General features: G+C 39.7%; 1 protein-coding gene across 4 annotated transcripts in view; it reads right to left on the bottom strand.

Moving 5' to 3' along the window:
* Positions 1-1,770: 1,770 nt before the first annotated feature.
* The window catches only part of FBXO25 (F-box protein 25), a 44,401-nt gene continuing 25,934 nt past the window's right edge, over positions 1,771-20,237 (bottom strand). For 2 of the 4 annotated variants that reach the window (XM_067544839.1, XM_067544842.1), the window contains 4 exons: positions 16,212-16,394; positions 14,417-14,560; positions 8,167-8,193; positions 1,771-3,453 (listed from right to left, as the gene is read on the bottom strand). In XM_067544839.1, coding sequence (XP_067400940.1) covers positions 3,364-3,453; positions 8,167-8,193; positions 14,417-14,560; positions 16,212-16,394 — 444 coding nt within the window. In that variant the 3' untranslated portion in view covers positions 1,771-3,363. The remainder of the gene's footprint in view (positions 3,454-8,166; positions 8,194-14,416; positions 14,561-16,211; positions 16,395-20,237) is intronic. The other 2 variants (XM_067544840.1, XM_067544843.1) reach the window with 1 other exon arrangement.

Genomic DNA, 20,237 nt, shown 5'->3' with positions numbered 1-20,237 from the left:
AAAACGCTAACAGAATGTTAGGAACCATTAGGAAAGGGAGAGATAAGACAGTAAATATCATAATGCTCCTATATAAATCCATATTATGCCTACACTTTGAATATTGTATGCAGTGCTGGTCACCCTCCACTCCCATTTTAAAAAAGATATACCTTTGCCTTGGAAACGTAACAGAAAAGGGCAACAAAAATGATTCAGGTTCAGAACAGCTTTCATATGAGGAGAGATTAAAAAAAGACTGGAATTGTTTAACTTGGAAAAGACAAGAGTAATTGGGAATATGATAGAAGTCTATACAATCAGGACCAATGTGGAGAAAGTGAATAAGGGCTATTTACCCCTTCACATAAATACCAGACATGAAATTCATAGTCCACAGGTTTAAAACAAACAAAAGGAAGTACTTCTTCACACAATGCACAGTCAACCTGTGGACCTCATTGCCAGGGGATGTTCTGAAGCCCAAAAGTATAACAGTTAAAAATAATTAGGTAAGTTCACGGAAGTCAGGTCCAGCAGTGTCTATAAGCAAGATGGTCAGGGATGCTGCCTCACGCTATGGGTGTCCCTAAGCCTCTGTCTGCCAGATGCTGGGACTGGATGACAAGAGAGGGATCACTCAATGATTGCTTTGGTTCTGTTCCTTCCCTGTGAAGTATCTGGCACTGGCCACTGTCAGAAGACAGGCTACTGGGCTAGATGGACCATTGGTTTGATCCAGTATGGCTATGCTTATGTACTTTGTTGCTGCTCTCAATAGCCAGGGGGTAATCTGAAAGGAGTTTGAACTGCAGGTTCAATTTGAGGGCAAATGGGAATACCTGTGACATTCAGACTGGACACACAACTGTTGGTTATGAATCTTCACTTCAGCCCCAACTTGACCTGACATCTGTTTTGTTCTATCAAAATAGCCTGACCTACCTCCTCCTGCCTTTTAAAGTAGGCTTTGTGTAAGAACCCACTCCAATAGAAGGCCCTATCAGTTCTTTCCACAAGCACCTTATTTGCCATTCATTGGTTATCATTGTGATTGATCTCATTCTCTTTGGGACACTCAAGGACACATGGTAATAGTACACTTCTCCCGGTTTGTTTTGAAATGAAACAAGCATTGGCTGGGTTGCTGCCACATACTTCATATTCTCACATAGCCACATAACTCCTACAATGAAAACAGCTCCTTCTGTAAGGAGTATACTTACAGAGGCACCTTTACAGGCACAACCTATTGTCTGAGGATGCCAAATCAGGATTAATTGAAAAGAATCGATCTTCGGTTTCAGGCACCTGCTTTTGGAACTTGTGAAAGAGCAGAACACACAAGAGGGCTTAATTATGTTGCAACTGATCTTTTCTCTCTACTGTTAAAAAAGTAAAAGTGTGAATAAAAATAAAGGGATTAAAATAGTGCAACCAACACCCATTAGGTGGTATTTTAATTGGGAACCAGGTTTCAGTGCCACAGGATAATGGTAGAAAATGTTCTGTAGGTATTTGCCAAGTGTTTTTCAACTATAGTCAGACTTTACTCTAGTTTGAATTTTGTAACTGGCTACAGCTGTCTAAGTGTGTTTTGCCTCATCTGTGCCAGGTGACTGGATCAACATTTCATTTACTTTTGTATACTACATAACAATGGCTGGCAGTTTTCACTGATGTCAAGACTATTAAAACCAAATGAAGTAAAACGTTAGACTCAAAACAAACACCAACAACACAAACCAAACCAAAGCCACCCCCAAAGCCAACTGCAGCAAGGAGGAAGTCTTATTAGCTCAACATTTGATTTTTATTTAATCTTCAGGGCAAAATCCTCTTTGGAGCAGGTTCCACAACTGCATTGATAAGGACATGTCATCAGTATTAAACCCAGGGTATTAAACTCACTTAGCTCTTCACAGTAACTTTTATTTTCAAGCACTTAAATATTCTCTCTTTCCTGCACAATCCACTACTGATAAAGTTCTGGCTCTGTTAAAATAAATTAAAAATTATATGGGAACAGTAGATTCCTACATTTTTCTTGTTTAGTTAGCAAATGCTAATCTGTATTGCTGATGGACACAAAAGCCATTGCTATAAATTCAAACTGATTCATTTCTAGATGCAAAAGAAATTGCTAATAATAATAATAATAATAATAAGTAAAACATGATTTATTACATTGTGTACAAAACTAGATTCAAAACAAGCAGTGTGATATATGTTTTGTATTTTGTCTGTACATGACACAGTTGGTAAAATGATCTCTCCAAAAAACCTTGTGAACAACTTTGTTATTTTCTCCCCAATCTCTGGTCAGCCCACCTCTCCTCCTCTGTAATGATTTCCATTTTACAAGGCATAAGAAGGTAGTTTCTTGCAGAATTCATGTCACTCTGGGGTTATGCAGCAGGAGATGCTCCAGATCAACCAGCCGACTTTTAGTGCAAATAATTTCCAGCTCAGAGCCTCAGTTACTAGAACAATACAGTACCACTGTACCAGAGGTCTAGCAATATAGTGTAATAAGTTTCTTCATTAAAGCTCAGTAATGTGTCCTTTTTTAGGATGTCTAAAAGTCCTACTTCAATAGTTTAAACAGCAAAACACAAAATAAAAATTAAATAAAAATGAAGACTGTGGCTACAATCAGAAAAATCCATCATTCTTCAGCAGCCACTGAACAACCCCCCATACTATTTAGGATGTATTTCAACAGGTTTGATGTGATTAATAAAATACCTTTTAAGAAAAATAAAATTTTGCATAATGTATGTACAGAGATTGTTTTCCTTCATAACAGATTCAACGATTATCACAGCTCTATTTTTTCCACACACAAACTCTCAACAACTAACATCAACTTGGTAACTGACTTGATATTTATGAAGGAGTCCAAAAAGTTGTCAGATGAATCTTTATAAATGTGCAAATTGTATGTAAGTACTTGGAAAATGGTGGCATAAAAAGAGTCCAGGATTAAGACAAATTGCTTTTGGTCACTCCAAGAACAGCCCTTCCAACAACTTTCTCCTCCAAGTCTCAATAGCCTTAATGAAATGTTACATCAGTACAGAATGGACTTAAAGGCAGACTAAAAATGTACTCTTTCTTGGATTCAAAAGAGCCTTTTGTAGACATCGCTACAGAATGTGTCTTCTTTGGAGATATTTATTCCTCTTCAGTTCTTTTCTGCGCACAAATAGCACATGGAATACACCTGTTCAATTTTCCTCCCTCTCCCTCCTAGACATCCCTTTTTACTATGAAGTACATTTTAAAACGATATTGCACAAAAAAGCATAATACATACTGCATGACTCTTTACAAAGATGACAAAAAATAAAAATAAAAACAAAAACAAGGTTTCTGCATGTCTTAAAATTTGAAGAGATCAATGAAGTGCTGAGGAGAAACTGGCATAAAACAGGTGTCTGGATCATTGGCTGTGCAGGGATGTCCTGAATCCTAGAGAAATTAAGAGGAGGGAAAAAGATTATTTTCTCATTTAAAAAGCCCCACCAAGAGTAAAAAATACTGCTGAGCATTGATTTTAAAACAAAAGAACTGCAAGAATTCACACTTCAGTTGTACATTTTAAAAAGACAAATTTAGTAGCTGGGCAACAGACGATACCAGTTTTTAAGTCACTGGCCTTTTGGAGCTCTGGTTCACAGCCTACAAGGCCCTTACAGAGAAAAAACTGCCAAGGACATACAGTTATTTACATTGTGAGCTCATTGGGACAATGGCCATCTTTTTGTTATGTGTACACAGTGCCTATAGTAACACAACGGGGTTCTGAGCACTCAGTGGGGTTTCTAGGCACTACTGCAATACAAACAATAAGTTATAGCAGAACAAGCTTCTCCACATTCTCTCTTCCCTTCTATCCCTGGTTCTCAAGGGCTTTTGGCCCTGTATAAAAGACAGGCTGAGATAGCTTGTACCCCAGCAAGCTTACAACCTAGAAAGCAGAGAAGATGCACTGGGTGGTGCGGAGGAAATAGTTACCTTAAATCCTTACTCTTTAATCTAATTCTGCCTGGCTTTAGGCCTTGAGGAAAAAGTGGGCCTTTATGATGGATGTGAATGGGGAACAGGGGTGGTGGTGGGGGATGGAATAGGGATGATCTACCATGAACAAGAGCAGCATGGGAAGTAGGAGTTTGCAAAGGCTGGTGTCATTGGAAGAGAGAATGGGGAATAAAATAAAGTGACCAGAAAATAAGTGACTGTATCCTATTCCTACCCTCCAGCATATCTACAGCTCCCCCCAGCTTAGTGTCATCTGCAAACTTGCTGAGGGTGCAATCTACTCCATCCTCCAGATCATTAATGAAGATGTTGAACAAAACTAGCCCCAGGACCGACCCCTGGGGCACCCCGTTTGTTACCGGATGCCAACTAGACATGAAGCCATTGATCACTACCCGTTGAGCCCAATGTTTGCTAAAATAAGAGCAGGAATAATGTGGAACTTTAAAAGTGGAACATGCTGCAGAATCAGATTCTCCTTCTGCAATGGGCTCCATTTCTAAAGAGCTTCAGTGCTACCTCTTCCTCTTCTGCAAAGGAGAGATGATCAAGACATTGAAGGTTTCTTCAGATTGTTCCTCAGATCTGTTGGGAAACTAGGGCAGGAAACTCAGGGCTCTTCTCCTCTACAAATACCACGGAGTAGAGGAGCCAGTTACAACAAAGTTCTTGTGTTGGAGCTAGCTGTATTTGCAGTGGGGAAAAGGTCCTTGTGCATTCCAAGAGACTCAAAAGGTAGTGGGGACTGTCACATATAGCCATTTGGAAGAAACTCTCAAGGAATACACATTGCTTGTCATTTATAATTACAATAGCATTACTTTCGACTTTTTAACACTCTTAATGCTTAAGTGGTAAACTGTGGGCAAAGAGCCATGTGAGACAGCATAAATTGTAACAGGAGACAGAGGTGAAAGCAGCTACTTTCCCCCAAGCTGCTTCTAATCCATAGTCAACAAGCTGTGCTCTTAGTTTTTCCATCTAAACATTTCCTTTATCTTCTGAAAATTTACTTTCCAGGAGAAGGATGATAGAAAACTGAAAACAAAAACTGTCAAAATGTTTTAGTTATAATTAAACTGGGCCACATCCTAATTTTCATGCCTTGAGCTATAAGGATTCCAACATGCTCATTTCTGGATAATTTTTAAGAACTCCTTCCCTGCTATGGTTATTCTACTATTTTCTTACATTTCATTATACCAATGTAAAATGCAACAGCATTTGGAAGGAATGTGAGACAGGGTGTGTTTTAAAGTTATGTGCATTTTGGTTAATATATCTTGCAAATACTCAACCATATGCTAAGCATGCATAAAACGCCAGTCATACCTTTGGTATTTTACTATGCATAATTTCAATGATTAGATTAAACGAGACTAAAATATCCTACCAAAGGCTTGCCTAAATTTGGCACTTTAAGAAGCAAACTTTCATAATGGTGAGTGGTGATGATGGTGGTGGGGAAATCACATAAACTGGATCACCGCCCACCCCTCAGCCCCAAGACATCTCCTGCACTGTATTTAGTTACTGGGCAAGATGCAAGGCTGATGTCCCATTTCCACTGTGCCCTCGCACCCAAAAACAAAACAAAAACCACACACACCAAGGATATCAGCAGAGCAAGCTTCCCACATTGCCTTGGACCTTGTTCTAGGCAGAACATTTGTAGTAGGGGTGAGGACAGTGTAATTTGCATCCATCCAATTGTCAGTTTCTCTGAAGATACAGCCAATCGTGATAGTGGAGGAATGGCTGACAGACCGAGCACCAGTTTGTTTTGTATACGGCAGTCTCAGTCACTGACTTTTAATCAATTCTGGACTGGTCAGGGTTTAAACTGGGGACTTGCCTTTGAAAGGCTCCATCGATGCTATCCCACTGAGCCATCAGGTCCTGCTTTAAAACTAATGTCATTACAAGCCTAGCCTCGGCATGTGACTCTTGTATTGTTGAAATAATTTAGGATTTGAGATACTTTTATGATGCAACGCTCACATCTGTTTTGTAACCTATAACAACCATGACTGAAAGTAAATCCTACAGCGGCAATAAGCACAAAGCCCTGAACAAGTCTGAATAGTGAGAGTAATAAATATTTTAAAAGACAATGTTCATAAAGCTCAGAAACAGGACCTGCTTTTTAGTGTACTTTTAAAAATGCTACGTGTAACCGCAAATCAAGTGTGTTGAGCAGAAAGGCTCAAAGAAGATAAATACATGTTAAAAAATATACAGACACTACCATTAACATTCCACACTACTACTGTCAATAGATTTATTCCACTGACATTTCAATGGGGAAAAAAAGGAACTGTATTTCACAGGAAGCAAGAATTTATAGCATCCCTGTTCCAAGATCTTTGCAATATGTAGAGACAATAGGGCAAGCTAAGGATAATGCATCCATTTTACATGGAGGTCTAGATGCCATGAAACTTTTGAAATGAATACCATAGGATGAATTTAAAGAAAAAAAGTGTTAAAGGAGATATTTAAAATGAAGATCTATTTATAACCCTTCTCTTACTCACTGCTTGAAGACAGAGTCTGAGAGCAGGGTGCTCTTTTAATGAGAGGTGAAGCATGGAGAAAAGCCCTAAACAAGCAAACAGCTAGTAATAAGGTCCCTAACTGAACTGCCTTCAGAGAGTGGCAAGACAGGAGAAGTTGCAGTCAGCAGAGAAAGAGACCCAAGGGCTCTGAATAGATGACAGCTGAACCTCAGTTACTTTCTTGAGAAGAGGGCTAGGTTTTGCATACCTCCTCTCCTAAAACTGCAATGGCAGAGGAGTCTTTCTCCCTGAAAACCAGATACTGTAAACTAGCCAACTAGCACTTTTCATTTCCCCATTGCCACCAGAACTCATTTCCCAGCTTCTGGTGCCACTGCCTACCTAAGCTAGATTCTTGGAGAAGAGCTAGTTTTGTTCCTCTCCACCACTACAGTCTTTCTAAATGTAATTCTAAGGCATAGCCTGTCAGGTGCTGGCTGTTTTGCTCTTCACAACACCATACAAACAAGGTTACCCCTCAAAGTGCTTCTCTTCAGTCAGGAAGAGAAGCCTGAAGAAGACTCTCAACTAAAATCAATTTTTGTTTTTTAAACCCAGATAGCAATTTTACTAAGGAAGACCTTTATGGATTTGAAGCGCTACTGTGCATGTTTTAAATCAGAGATAAGGCATTGTATCTCACCTGGTAATTTTGAACGCTCTTGCTTCTGTGAGTTATTTTAATTTTAAAACTTGCTAGTGCATAATGATTCAATTTTGATCAAATTTTAATAAACCTTTAAATGTATTTAACTAGATCGAAACAAACATAAGTTGAAAGAAAATGTACACTATCTACAAGGAGCACCTAATGACAAACAATTGTTTTCTCCCCCAAATTTCAGCTTAAATGCAAATTTATGAAGTTCCCATGACAACCATGGGCCTACAGTGCTCTAATGTGTAAATGTTTTCTATAAATTTCTCATTCAGAAAGCAATGTTATAATTTCCTTTTCCTCCAATCAGAAGAGTCTTTTGGGGAGCCTAGGTTTTTGTTTGTTTGTTTTGGGGTTTTTTTTTGGGGGGGGGGGTAGGGAGGGAGGGAAGGGGAAGAGAAACTGTCTGTAGAAGGTCTTCGACTAAAATAGGTTAAAGTGTAATTAAATTATTCCGTAGGGTAAAAGTAATTTTAGTACTTTTGTTTCATAACGCAGAGACAGAATTCTGTGATGTTGTTGCCTTTACTGTTCTTAGATTTCAGTGTTCAACTAATCCACTAGAATGCTGAAACATCCATTAATGCCTACTTTGTGCAAAATTCATTCTTAGTGTAACAGGGCATAACTTTCTGAGTTCAGTGATAGCTGCACCTGCTTACAGCACAGGCTGAATTTAGTCCCTTGTGTTGAAACAGTCTCAGTGAGGAACAATACAGTAATAATAAATAACAACAACAACAACAACAAAAGTTCAAAGCTGAGGTTGGAAGATGTCAATATCTAACAGTGTCAACAGCTGCAGGAATAGCTTGTTCTTAGCAGGTCACCACAAACCGAAACATAAATTACAAGTGAACATTTTGTTCACTTCTACATTACAGAATGAGCATAGATAAAAGCAGGGATGAAACACACATGAAATACCTTGAGTAACAAAGCAAGGTGGTAGTCCTTTGAGATCATGAAGGAAGAAGCAGGAAGGAGGAGTGCAATAAAGTAAAAAAGAGAGGAAACATTAAAATTTATTGGACCAGGTGTCATTTAGAATAAGAAGCTTAGTCCATGATTTTGATTATTATTTGCTACAAGAATATTCTGCACTAGATTACTTTAATATGTTGGAAAACAAAGCCCACACACAACCTACCACTAAAACTCTGAGGGGAGTAAGAACAGGTGTTAGATCGCATCATCTGTTTGAAATAGCTGAGTCACTGCATAGCGCTTAAATGACCTGCCTGCCACTGAAAAAATTACCATTAAAGAGGGACAAGTACTCCATCTTTCGTGCTCATCTCTAGGCCTTCTGAAATGTATCATTCACTCAGCAATGGAATAAATTAATCCACATTGGTGACACAATGTAATAGTATGGAAGAATTATAATACAAACAAAAAGCACTCACAAAAATGTATCACTTAATAGTACTAGATGTCAGAGTTTTTACTCCACTGAGTAATTACATATTTAGTCTATATATTAAAAATGATCAATCTTTTATTGAAAAATCACTTCTCAAAGTGAAGTGTCATTTGAGGTATGATGAGTGTTTAATATTAAGAGGAAATGAATATAGCAAAGAGTACAAGATGTTCTTATATATCATCACACTTCCTATGAAGTTGTTAAATACAGCAGTGAAACCATTACTAAGTTTTCTAAGATTATTTGTTTTTAAAAGGAACATAGTCAATAAACAAAAACCCTACACATTGCTGTCTGAAGGTTTTTTAAAACTATTATTGTTAAAGTGACACTTGAGATCACTAAAACTGAATGACTTGAAAACTGAGCAATCATTTTCTTTACTGTGTGTATTTGAAAGCTCTATTTTACAGTCAGTTTCACTGTTTCCATGTATAGTCAGCCAGTCTCCTTTCTGTGAGTCTTTCAGGTAACAAGAGATAAAAAACATTTCTTTTTCTTTTTAAAGATAGGAAAGCAACTGGTAAAAAATAAAAACAAAATGCCCAAAATTACTTTGACCTTTTAAAAAAAATTGACCAGCTTTTGAATTATTGGTATCCAATCATGAAAACATCTTCCTTTATTTTCTTCATAGTATGCACTGATAATATATAATTTAACAAAGTGTAAATGTCTTATCAATTTCCCCCACACACAAAATTTAAAGTCACTAGCTAATGCTTTTCCTTAAAAAAAAAAAAAAAATTAAAATATGGAAATTTTAAAGTGACAGAATAAATCAAACACTTAGAAAAAGTGTCCAAAAATATTTGAAAGAATCAAGTTTCAGCTGGGAACAAATACATGTTAATTACAGATACTATAATGATATTAATCAACCACTATATTGTATGCATTTTATTAAAACTAAGTTAAAAGCTCGTACCACATTGAACCTTAATAGATGGTTTGTCACAACTTTGTTTACTACCTTTCATTTATTTAAACTGATATACCTGTTTTTCCAGTTAAGATAGCGGTTTCCAAAGATCACAAAGTCTCACAAGAGATGACAGGAGCAGAAGTTTCATTTCCCTGGGTTCTCTTTTTTTTTGGTTTAAAAAAGCTTTTGAAGGGTCTGGGAAAACCACTTCCAAGAGCACTTCCAAACCACTTCCAAGAGCACTTCCAAGAGCAATTCAGGCTCCATGCTGATCAAGCTCTTGGCATCTCTGCCAACAAGGGTGCCAGTTATAGTGTAGAAATCAATCCATTTAGAAATGAAGAAACACCACCAATTATTTCAATGGAAAACATTTATTAGGTGGAACCGATGTGGTTCACATTCCAATGCTGTAGAAGAGATAAACCTCTATATCTCATCACTAATCCTAAGAGAGATTCATGCTTATTCCACACCTGAAGTCATAATCCTATTTGATATCACAAACTATTGTTAGGGAGGTGATTATAGTGTAACAAAGATTATTCGTATACACAAGTTCAGTAATGAGGTTAACAACTCTGCAGCCATACCATTTCTACCAGATCCCTGAAGACAGCAGGATCAGGCATAGGCACACTAGTGGAATGCTAATTCAGTACATGGCCCTCTTCCCCAAGGTTCAGTGCTGAATCAATAACCCACAACAATGTTTTGAAGGGTTTGTGTGTGTGTGTGTGTGTGTGTGTGTGTGTGTGTGTGTGTGTGTGTGTGTGTGTGTGTGTGTGTGTGTGTGTGTGTGTGTGTGTGTGTGTGTGTGTGTGTGTGTGTGTGTGTGTTCGTTCTGCTCAAGCTGCCAACTTTTGGATGATGTAAACCAGAGAGTCTGAGTCACTAGCAATCCTATTGCAATTCCCACAAGGATAAGTGGCTACATTGCCCATATCTCTAGTTGGAGGAGTAATTAAAAGGGTATACAACACACAGAAGACACTCAAGTTTACAGCACCTTCACACTGGACACAAACAGCACAATCTCCCAGCTACCCAATAGCTTGGCTGACATCACAAGAGGAAATGCAGCTGGCTGAAGTAGAATCCTGGAAAGCCTGAAATGATGCTGGTGGAGTGAGAGAAACTCGCCATTTTTATATCATCCTCCTCCTTTGATGTAATCTGCTTTCAGGTAGCTAAGATAGTTCTAGTTCACAGCCTCGGCAACCATCGGGCCTGCGGATGCCAAAATTGCCACTGCTGCACAAAGCTCCTTTTTCACTCATAGCTGATGAGAAGCCTATTCAGATTTAGCCATGGTGTCTAATGAGTGACATGTTCATCAGCTCCAAGCTTGATTATTGTAATTTTCTGTATCCAAGTACGAAACCAAGACTTAAAAAAGCTACGGCTTGTTCAGAATACAGTAGCCTCTGTGCTCAGCCACAGTGGTGGCCTGGTGCTCTGACTCCTGCTCTAGCTCCCCTTGGATTCAAGGTTTTCATCATCCTCTTCAAATGTCTTGACAAGATTGTCACACGTTAACTAAAGGACCTCTCCATCCTGCGTGATCGTGACCTCCAATGACAACTATATTCCACTGAAACTGAAAACAACTCAGTGAAACATGCAGAAGATAGAGTTTTTTTTGCCCACAGGCCCATGAATTTCGAACCTACTTTCTCATGAGATCAAGGTGCCAACAAACCTAAGTACTTTGAGAACAAAAAGTAAACCTCCTCTTCTTTGACCTAGCCACTTTAAGAGAACACCACAACAAGGAACAGTCCCACAAAACAGAATTAGTAGCACCAAGACAAGCTGCTAGATCTCTTTGCACAGAGAAAAAATTAGCCCCCCATACCAGGGAACTTTAGTAATTATTTTAAAAGTTGAGGATTTTTGTCACATTTCCCATATCAGCTTTTTCTGAAAGCCTGAAAACTAAAGCCACTCCTTAATTTGAGACTAGTTTAAAAACTATTAAAAGAAGTTATGAATATCCACAATCAACCTGTAATGGGGTGGCACCCACCTCTCGTGAGCGTCCCCTGGCCAAGCGTGTGCATGCTTGCAGTTCTTTCTCCACTCAGTCAGACCCACTTGTCAGGCGGGTCTTCAGTAACTCAACCCTCTGGCTAAGTCACACTCTGTTCATGTGCGAAACAAACAAACCCCTTCCAGGGTACACAATCCAAAATGTCCCCAATGTCCTGCAGGCCTCCCTGGGGCTCAGTCCCCTAAAGCAATCCAACAGGACCTGCCATGGGACCCTTTCTATTGGCATCAACCTGCAGCCCTCCCTGAATTCAGGCCCTTAATTAGTCCAACATGGGCCTATCACAGTAACCCCTCAGTTGGTGTGTCTTCCTGTTGCCATTCTTGGGCTCAGTCTTTAACCAGTCCAACAGGGCCCATCACAGTACCCTTGTTTGGTCCGGCTAAGTTGCAAGGTTTCTACTCTGGAATTGAGCAGTGCCCCGAGGGCTTCCTTCTTGGGGACCTCTTGCCTCTATTTGAATCCTCATTGACCCCAGCCTTCCTACTGAGTCATCCCACTTGGATTCAGTTCGCTGACTACAGCTCCTCGCTGAGTCAGTCCCAGTGCGGCCCCCTTCCCTGGGGTGCTGCAGTTCCAAGGACAGCCCCTTCCCTGGGCCTGTTTTAATTCCCTTTCTTAGGGTGTCGTCACTTTCCCAGTGGCTGGTGGGGGGGCCCTGGTCCTACCCACTGTTCTGGCTTCCATCCCAGGGGCCCTTTAAGTATAGCAGCCTCATGCTGCATCCCTTTACTAACTGCAGCTCCACATTTCCCTGGGCCTCTTCCCCGTAGTCTATCTTAGTTGAGCCCCAGCAGCCAGCCAGAAGCTACTCTCTCTCACTCCCCTGGTCATTGCCAGCAACTGATTGTCTCAGTCCCAGCAGCTCCTGCAGCCCCTTATATATGGCCCTGCTGGGCCCTGATTGGCTGAGTCCCACGCCACCTCTCTCGGTAGCTTGGAGGACCCTCTCCACTGCCCTTTTCTGGGGCTGGGTGTGCCAGGAACATGAGGTCTCCAGCAGGGGGCCTCCAAGCCTAGTCCACCCAGTCAAACAGCCAATCAAACAACCCACTTCTGTATAGGCAGCCCTGCAACAGTAATTACTAGTGCCAGTGCCTCCAAAATTTTATTGTTACTCCTGCCTGGGAATTGATCAGCATAGCAGCACTCAGAACTCCTATCATAGGAGGAAGGAATCAGTAAGTACGCTTGGATGGAATACTCCACAATTCTTAGTAGCTAGCCACTCTATCCATGTACGTTGCATTTCTGCTTCCTCCTATACTTTCCCATGATTCTTGAGCTTAAGTTCTAGACTCCTGGGAATACCACAAATCTGGTCATTCCCAGCATTAAATGCAATACACTCTGAAGCACAACAATAGTAGCAAACATTTGAATGGAGGCAAAATGTCAAATAGTATCAGTTATCCCCTTACACAGCAATACCCTGACAGCAAAAGCCTTTAGAAATTAGAAACAGAACTAGCATTCACAAGAACTAAAAAACCCAACTCTCTCATAACTGCGTGGTCACGTCACCAGCTGCATTTTTCAAAGAGAAAACTGTGTCCTACTAACTAGACAGCAGGTGACAGGATAGAGTCTATTGCATTGGACAGCTTTTATTCCCTAGCAAACCTTTATCAGAAGTGCAAGAACTGTATATCAATAGGTTGTCTTTTAAAGCAGAAGCCTATACTGGGTATATGTTTTCATCCTGTAGGGTCTGCAGGTGGAGGCAAGATAAAGATATTCAAATTCAGAGTGACATGGTTCATACATTGCTATTGACATGTGTGCCGTTACTCCTCATTGGACAAAACACAAAGGCATGCAGAGCACCCATGGCGTCACAGGAAAAACTGTCTTCTTTGGGAGAGAAGGGAAGAAAGAGCAGACAAATTCTTACACAGTATTGCTTTCATGTAAATGTTTTAGAATTTCAGAATCATGGAAAAAAACTGTATGAAAGTAAAATGATTCCTAAGGAAAAGATTTTTCAAGGTTTCCAAACAACTCTTGCTTATTTTCCATTTGAACTCAATCTACTGTAGTCTTTGGGTTGCAAATTGAAATCAGTCGGAAAGAGACATCATAATCCACTTTTCCAGCCATAAAATTTTAAACCAAAATAGGATTATGATGACTTCAGGTGAGAATTAAGCAGCAGATTACCCAAAATAAACAAAATCCTTCTCCAAGGCCAAATATACTTACTATCAAACAGCAAGACAAGGGAAACAAAATGCATGTTTAGACAGATCATTTCTAATATGTTTTTCACAAGACATAGTTGGTTACTAAATCATGTAAAATATTACATCACTGCTGTGGAAATACTGTGGTAAAATGTTATTACTATTGATCCTTTTTATTAGCTGCCATAATGTTGAAGTTAGTGCTCTGTCTGCTTCCCCTTCGCCCCTGAGCATTTGTGCATTACAGCTTTGTCTAACAAAAAGGCTGCTGGAAGGTATGGAATAACACTTTTCTTTCTTTACAACTGTAAAAGCATAGAATATCATTTTCTGGTACAGATCTTAACACCAAATATAGCACAGAATTGAACTTTTGAATTTTCATTTCATCTGGAATCCTCTTTTGGATAAACACACCAAGCTTTGTAGATGTAGATTTTTATTTAGTTTGATTTAAGGCCCAATTACTTTCTACTTGAGATGGCACAGTTATGTGACATTAACATTTTCCTTATCAACTATATTTTTTCAGTAGCTAACTCTGCAAAGTATTTTCTAATTATAAATTATATATTTCCAGTTCTTACCTTCCAAAACAGAATACTACAATGTCGACAAAAATGCAATGTGTCTCCGTACTGTTCCTTTACGGGATAACATTTCTGAAGTGCAAAGTACATCAGCTTCCAGTCAATGTGACCTTTTTCTGATAGGATCAAATGCCTACAGAACTGGACATAAAATTAGTATTTTCAATGAACAATTTCACTTGCTAATTCCATGTACTCACAAGAAACGCTGATTTTAAATATTAGATCAGGACAAGGATGAACTGTATTTTTCTACTTAAATTTAGTTTCATTATGAAGGTCTCAAATATTTAGAGGAGTTTGAACTAGAATAAATCACCTTATATGGATGGGTCTCTAAAACTGTGCTTGAGAGCTTCAAGTTGATATTCCATAAAGCTATATATTAGCCTGAGAGAGACCCAATTATATAATAATTTCTGTTGAACTATTCTTTTATATTTCAGTCTTTTATTGATTTGATTACTTTCTGCCTTCTGCACCGCCTTGAAATTAATATTTTTCTTTAAAATGCCTTCTTTGATGTTTTGAATGACAGAGCACACTGAAAGCATTCAAGGAATAAAGTAATAATAACGTGGGACTTTATCCTGAGACAATAAAATATGGGTACAATTGGATTAGCTTAGCCCAATAATTAGAGAACAATTTCTCCTCAAGCTCATCTCCTTAATATTTGCAGGAGTGCCATCTGGAATGCCCCACTCTTAAATCTTCTCCAAACAGTGATATCATACACCTCATGCTTGCAACTTCTTGAGAATCCTAGAATTACCTGTAATAGAATACTTACTATTCATCTGATGAGGTCCTCACTCTTGCTTTCTGTATCTCTTTACATCTATTTTCAAACAGTGTGCACTGTATTTTGTACATATAATTCAACATTAAGTAATAATTTAGTTTACTAGCTCAGTGTTGGTACGAATCCATGAATGGTCAGATGTGAAGTTCTACACTATTTTCCTCTATGGACTATTAGGAATGGAAGAAGGACCACATTTTCTAAGTATGGTCTAAGTTCACCCAATGTAACAGGAAGAGACTTTTCTGACTCACTTCCAACCAGTACTGGATTTTCTGACAGATGTTCGGAAAGCAGCTCTTAAAGTGTTGGTCTTGCGTGTTAAAGGGCAAGGTGTGTACACAAACACACACACCCTCCAACTCCCAAAAGTGGAGTGTTTAAAGAATGGGTAGGTTAAAAGACCAAATGGTCATGATATCAATGTTTTAGGTGAACTCTGAGACCAATGCATGCCTGGTAGAAACTATTTGGATCCAAGAAAATCTTCTACTCATAATGGTCTAGGCACAGAAATATAATCTAGAAGCTCATGTCTGGCTGTTCAGATTTGTAGAATATATGAAGAAACTTAGCTTGGCATCTAAAATGCATATACAAAAGCTTAAAGAGAGTCTCATCTGCCAGAGTCAGCAGGAATGGTGGGAAATGTACAGTAAAAAAATCTTAGTGTAGATACCACCTCCACTACACCGCCACACCCTGCACAGGAAAGATCCAGATAAAGTCTCTTGGGCTGATTTACAGAGCACAACTCTCTCAGAAATCAATGGGAACTGAGGGTAAAGAACACCTCTGAAAAAAACCGGATCATTTTCCTGACAGTGCCATATTTCAACATTAAAGCAAGGGCAAATTCACTGAGGATTTCGTACTTAGATCATCTAATACTATTTTTTGTCATAATGTCTCTCTCTCTCACTCACACACACACACACACACACACACACACACACACACACACACACACACGCGAGTATGTGTTACCTGTTTTTCAGCAAAATGATACTGGCAAAGTTTTTTCCACAACTGCCTGTCTTCGCTAAGCATGTATAGTGTTGGGGTCACTTGACCTAGGGTAATAATGTCCCAGCCATCTGAGAACCTGTATAAAATATTATTCAGCATATGCAGAGGGAGATCGCTGAGCGTGAGACCATTGTTGACTTCCTGAAAAATAAGAGTTAACTTTTAACTGCATGGAGTTGTTAGTAGAACATATAAATAGGGTTTTCAATTTTAGGTTTAAACCAATAAAGCTACCTGAGTTTATTTTTTGTATTTCAGCTTTTAAAATGTTATATATCAAATTTTATAATTATATGAATACATGTGTGTTCACTGAAAAAAAAAAATAAATGGACCAGGTTTTTTTGCCAGTTTGATATATTGAGAATTTGGTTTTCAACATTTGTTGAATTATTCTGCAAGTTTGTTATTGAAAATGAAATATCTCTAGGAACAGGAGCTGAATAATGTGGTTTTGCAGCTCTTAGTTTTTCTGGTGTTAAGTGAACGAGAATTCTTAGAACTTAAAGATATGCTTTGGATGAAAAGCTTTGGAAATTAAAAGTAAGTATAAATTTAAGGATTAACTCCCCTCCTCCCCTCCTTCCAAGAAGTGGAAGCTTGGTCAGATGACTAGGGAGGATTATATAAACACTGCTCGAACGTGCAGGAATGAAATCAGGAAGGCCAAAGCACAATTGGAGTTGCAGCTAGCAAGGGACGTGAAGGGGAACAAGAAGGGTTTCTACAGGCATGTTGCCAACAAGAGGAAGATTCGGGAAAGTGTAGGCCCCTTAAAGAAAGAGGGAGGCGACCTAGTGACGGAGGATGTGGAGAAAGCTGAGGTACTCAACGCCTTTTTTGCCTCTGTCTTCACAGACAAGATCAGCTCCCAGACTGCTGTACTGGGTGGCACAGAATGGGAAGGAGGCAAACATCCCGCAGTGCTGAAGGAACAGGTTCAAGACTATTTAGAAGGATTGGACATTCACAAGTCCATGGGGCCGGATGCAATGCACCCGAGGGTGCTGAGGGAGTTGGCTGAGGTGATTTCAGAGCCATTGGCTATTATCTTTGAAAGCTCGTGGCAACAGGGGGAGGTCCCTGAGGACTGGAAAAAAGCAAATATAGTGCCCATCTTCAAAAAAGGGAGGAAAGAGGATCCGGGGAACTACAGACCGGTCAGCCTCACCTCAATCCCTGGAAAGATCATGGAGCAGGTCCTTAAGGAATCCATTTTAAGGCACTTGGAAGAGAGGAAGGTGATCAGGAACAGTCAACACGGATTCACCAAGGGAAAGTCATGCCTGACCAACCTGATTGCTTTCTATGATGAGGTGACTGGCTCTGTGGATGTGGGGAAGGCGGTGGATGTGATATACCTTGACTTTAGCAAAGCTTTTGATACGGTTTCTCACAGTATTCTTATCAGCAAGTTAAAGAAGTATGGGTTGGATGAATGGACTATAAAATGGATAGTGAACTGGCTAGAGCATAGGGCTCAACGAGTAGTGATCAATGGCTCCATGTCTAGCTGGCAACCGGTCACAAGCGGAGTTCCCCAGGGGTCGGTCCTGGGGCCGGTTTTGTTCAACATCTTTATTAATGATCTGGAGGATGGGGTAGATTGCACCCTCAGCAAGTTTGCGGACGACACTAAGCTGGGGGGAGTGGTAGATACCCTGCAAGGTAGGGATAGGATACAGAGTGACCTAAACAAACTGGAGGATTGGGCCAAAAGAAATCTAATGAGGTTCAACAAAGATAAGTGCAGAGTCCTCCACTTAGGAAGGAAGAATCCCATGCACAGCTATAGACTGGGGACCGACGAGCTGGGCAGCAGCTCTGCAGAAAAGGACCTGGGGGTAACGGTGGATAAAAAGCTGGATATGAGTCAGCAGTGTGCCCTGGTTGTCAAGAAGGCTAATGGAATATTGGGCTGCATTAGGAGGGGCATTGCCAGCAGGTCACGGGAAGTGATTATTCCCCTCTATTCGGCATTGGTGAGGCCGCATTTAGAATACTGTGTCCAGTTTTGGGCCCCCCACCACAAAAAAGATGTGGACAATTTGGAGAGAGTGCAGCGGAGGGCAACCAAAATGATTAGGGGGCTGGAGCACAGGACTTATGAGGAGAGGCTGAGGGAACTGGGCTTGTTTAGTCTGCAAAAGAGAAGAGTGAGGGGGGATTTGATAGCGGCTTTTAACTACCTGAAAGGGGGTTCTAGGGAGGATGGGGCTAGGCTGTTCTCGGTGGTGGCAGATGACAGAACAAGGAGCAACGGTCTCAAGTTGCAGGGGGGAGGTCTAGGTTGGACATTAGGAAAAAGTTTTTTACTAGGAGGGTGGTGAAGCATTGGAATGGGTTACCTAGGGAGGTGGTGGAATCTCCATCCTTACAGGTTTTTAAGCTGAGGCTTGACAAAACCCTGGTTGGGATGATATAGCTGAGGTTAGTCCTGCTTTGAGCAGGGGGTTGGACTAGATGACCTCCTGAGGTCCCTTCCAACTCTAATATTCTATGATTCTATGATTCTATGATTCCCGCACATATGCAATCTGAAAATCAGTTAAAAGTTGCCTGCAATACCAGCTTTCAGAAAAATGCACACACTAAAAATATACCGATAGTTTCCCTGCTTTGCCGAACTTTGTTATAGTTAATAGGACAATCACAAATAAGAGAAACCATTATTATTAAAAAGCACTGAAGTTTATGTCAACTACTCAGCTAAATAGGATGTACAACAGATATGGAATGTAAGAGCAGGTGGGAAGAAAGTAGGGCAAATCCCACCTCTGCAGAGAGCCCTCAACAGATGAAATAGTGGTTTTGCCACACTGATAGAAGAGCAGAATATAGAGTGGGCTACCCAAGGGAGTGTGTATCCATGACCAGAGTCCTCTTCTATGGAGTCTCTGTGTATCAGGATCTAGGGAGAGGACTGGAAGGTGGCTAGACACACTAGAAGACATTCCGTTAGGGACTACATAGAGCTAGCACTGCTGACAGTGTTTTGTGCAAGAAGGAGGACGGTGGCCCCATCTAGTGGAACTGACCAGATGCAAAGGGGAGCATATGCATCACTCTCTTCAATGGTATTACAACAGCTGCACTCCCTAGGGTTGCTAGGTCCATTAGACGTCTCTAACTTAATGCCACAAATTTAGTTCATTACACTCATTAGTCTTACTTATAGAATATACTTTCTGTAGTGATATATTGCATATAGTGTTTGAGAGATGATCATACTCAGGCATCTGTGAGCATAACTCCAATCTTGCATTTGTATTAACAAGTAAAAGCAACTCTAGTGGAAGTTACTGATATAAAATAAAGAAAACAATAACTCAAGCAATTGTTATCTGTCAAGGTAGGATGGTGTTTTGGTTTGTTGGCCACATGACAAATATCTTCAAGGCTGAATTTTCCATTTCTTTAGTGTGATCTATCTTCTATTTCAAAATTTGTTGTGATTTATTTCAGGACAGAATGATAAAGTCAAAAAATATAGACTAGTATAGGAAGGGGATTTCAAGATTCTATGATCAGAGTAAATTCATGATTCGCCTCTCCACACTCTACCAAATAAACTAAGTTGCATATTAGATAAGCAGTTTTATTAGTTTATTGTTGACAAGATCTTGTTACTTTGCTTCAGGGTGGATTGATTTAAATAATCTATTTTAATCATGTTTTGCACTGGTACCTTTTAGTTATTTTCCTAAAGAAAGATTGATTCTCATTGGTTGGTGAAAATTAACACACATTGATTTGCAGCTAAATATAGGCTTTAGATTAAATTTGGTACTTCTTTTTCCTAACCAGGAGATACAATGTATCTATACACATTTATATAAGCAACTAGATAGCATAACATCCCTTTACTCAGTCTTAATGTTTACACTTTTTATTTTAGAAAATGGTGAACGATGCATTCTCATTTATTCGATAATGACTGTTTACTCGTCATTTGTATCAAGCTCTACTTGGATGGAAATTGGA

Source organism: Emydura macquarii, unplaced genomic scaffold (genome assembly GCF_026122565.2).
Source record: "Emydura macquarii macquarii isolate MOO-44397 ecotype Brisbane River unplaced genomic scaffold, CSIRO-AGI_Emac_v2 contig_1027, whole genome shotgun sequence".
Lineage (NCBI taxonomy): Eukaryota > Metazoa > Chordata > Testudines > Chelidae > Emydura > Emydura macquarii.
The sequence above is the reverse complement of the archived record's forward strand: the minus strand, read 5'-3'. Positions and strand labels throughout refer to the sequence as shown.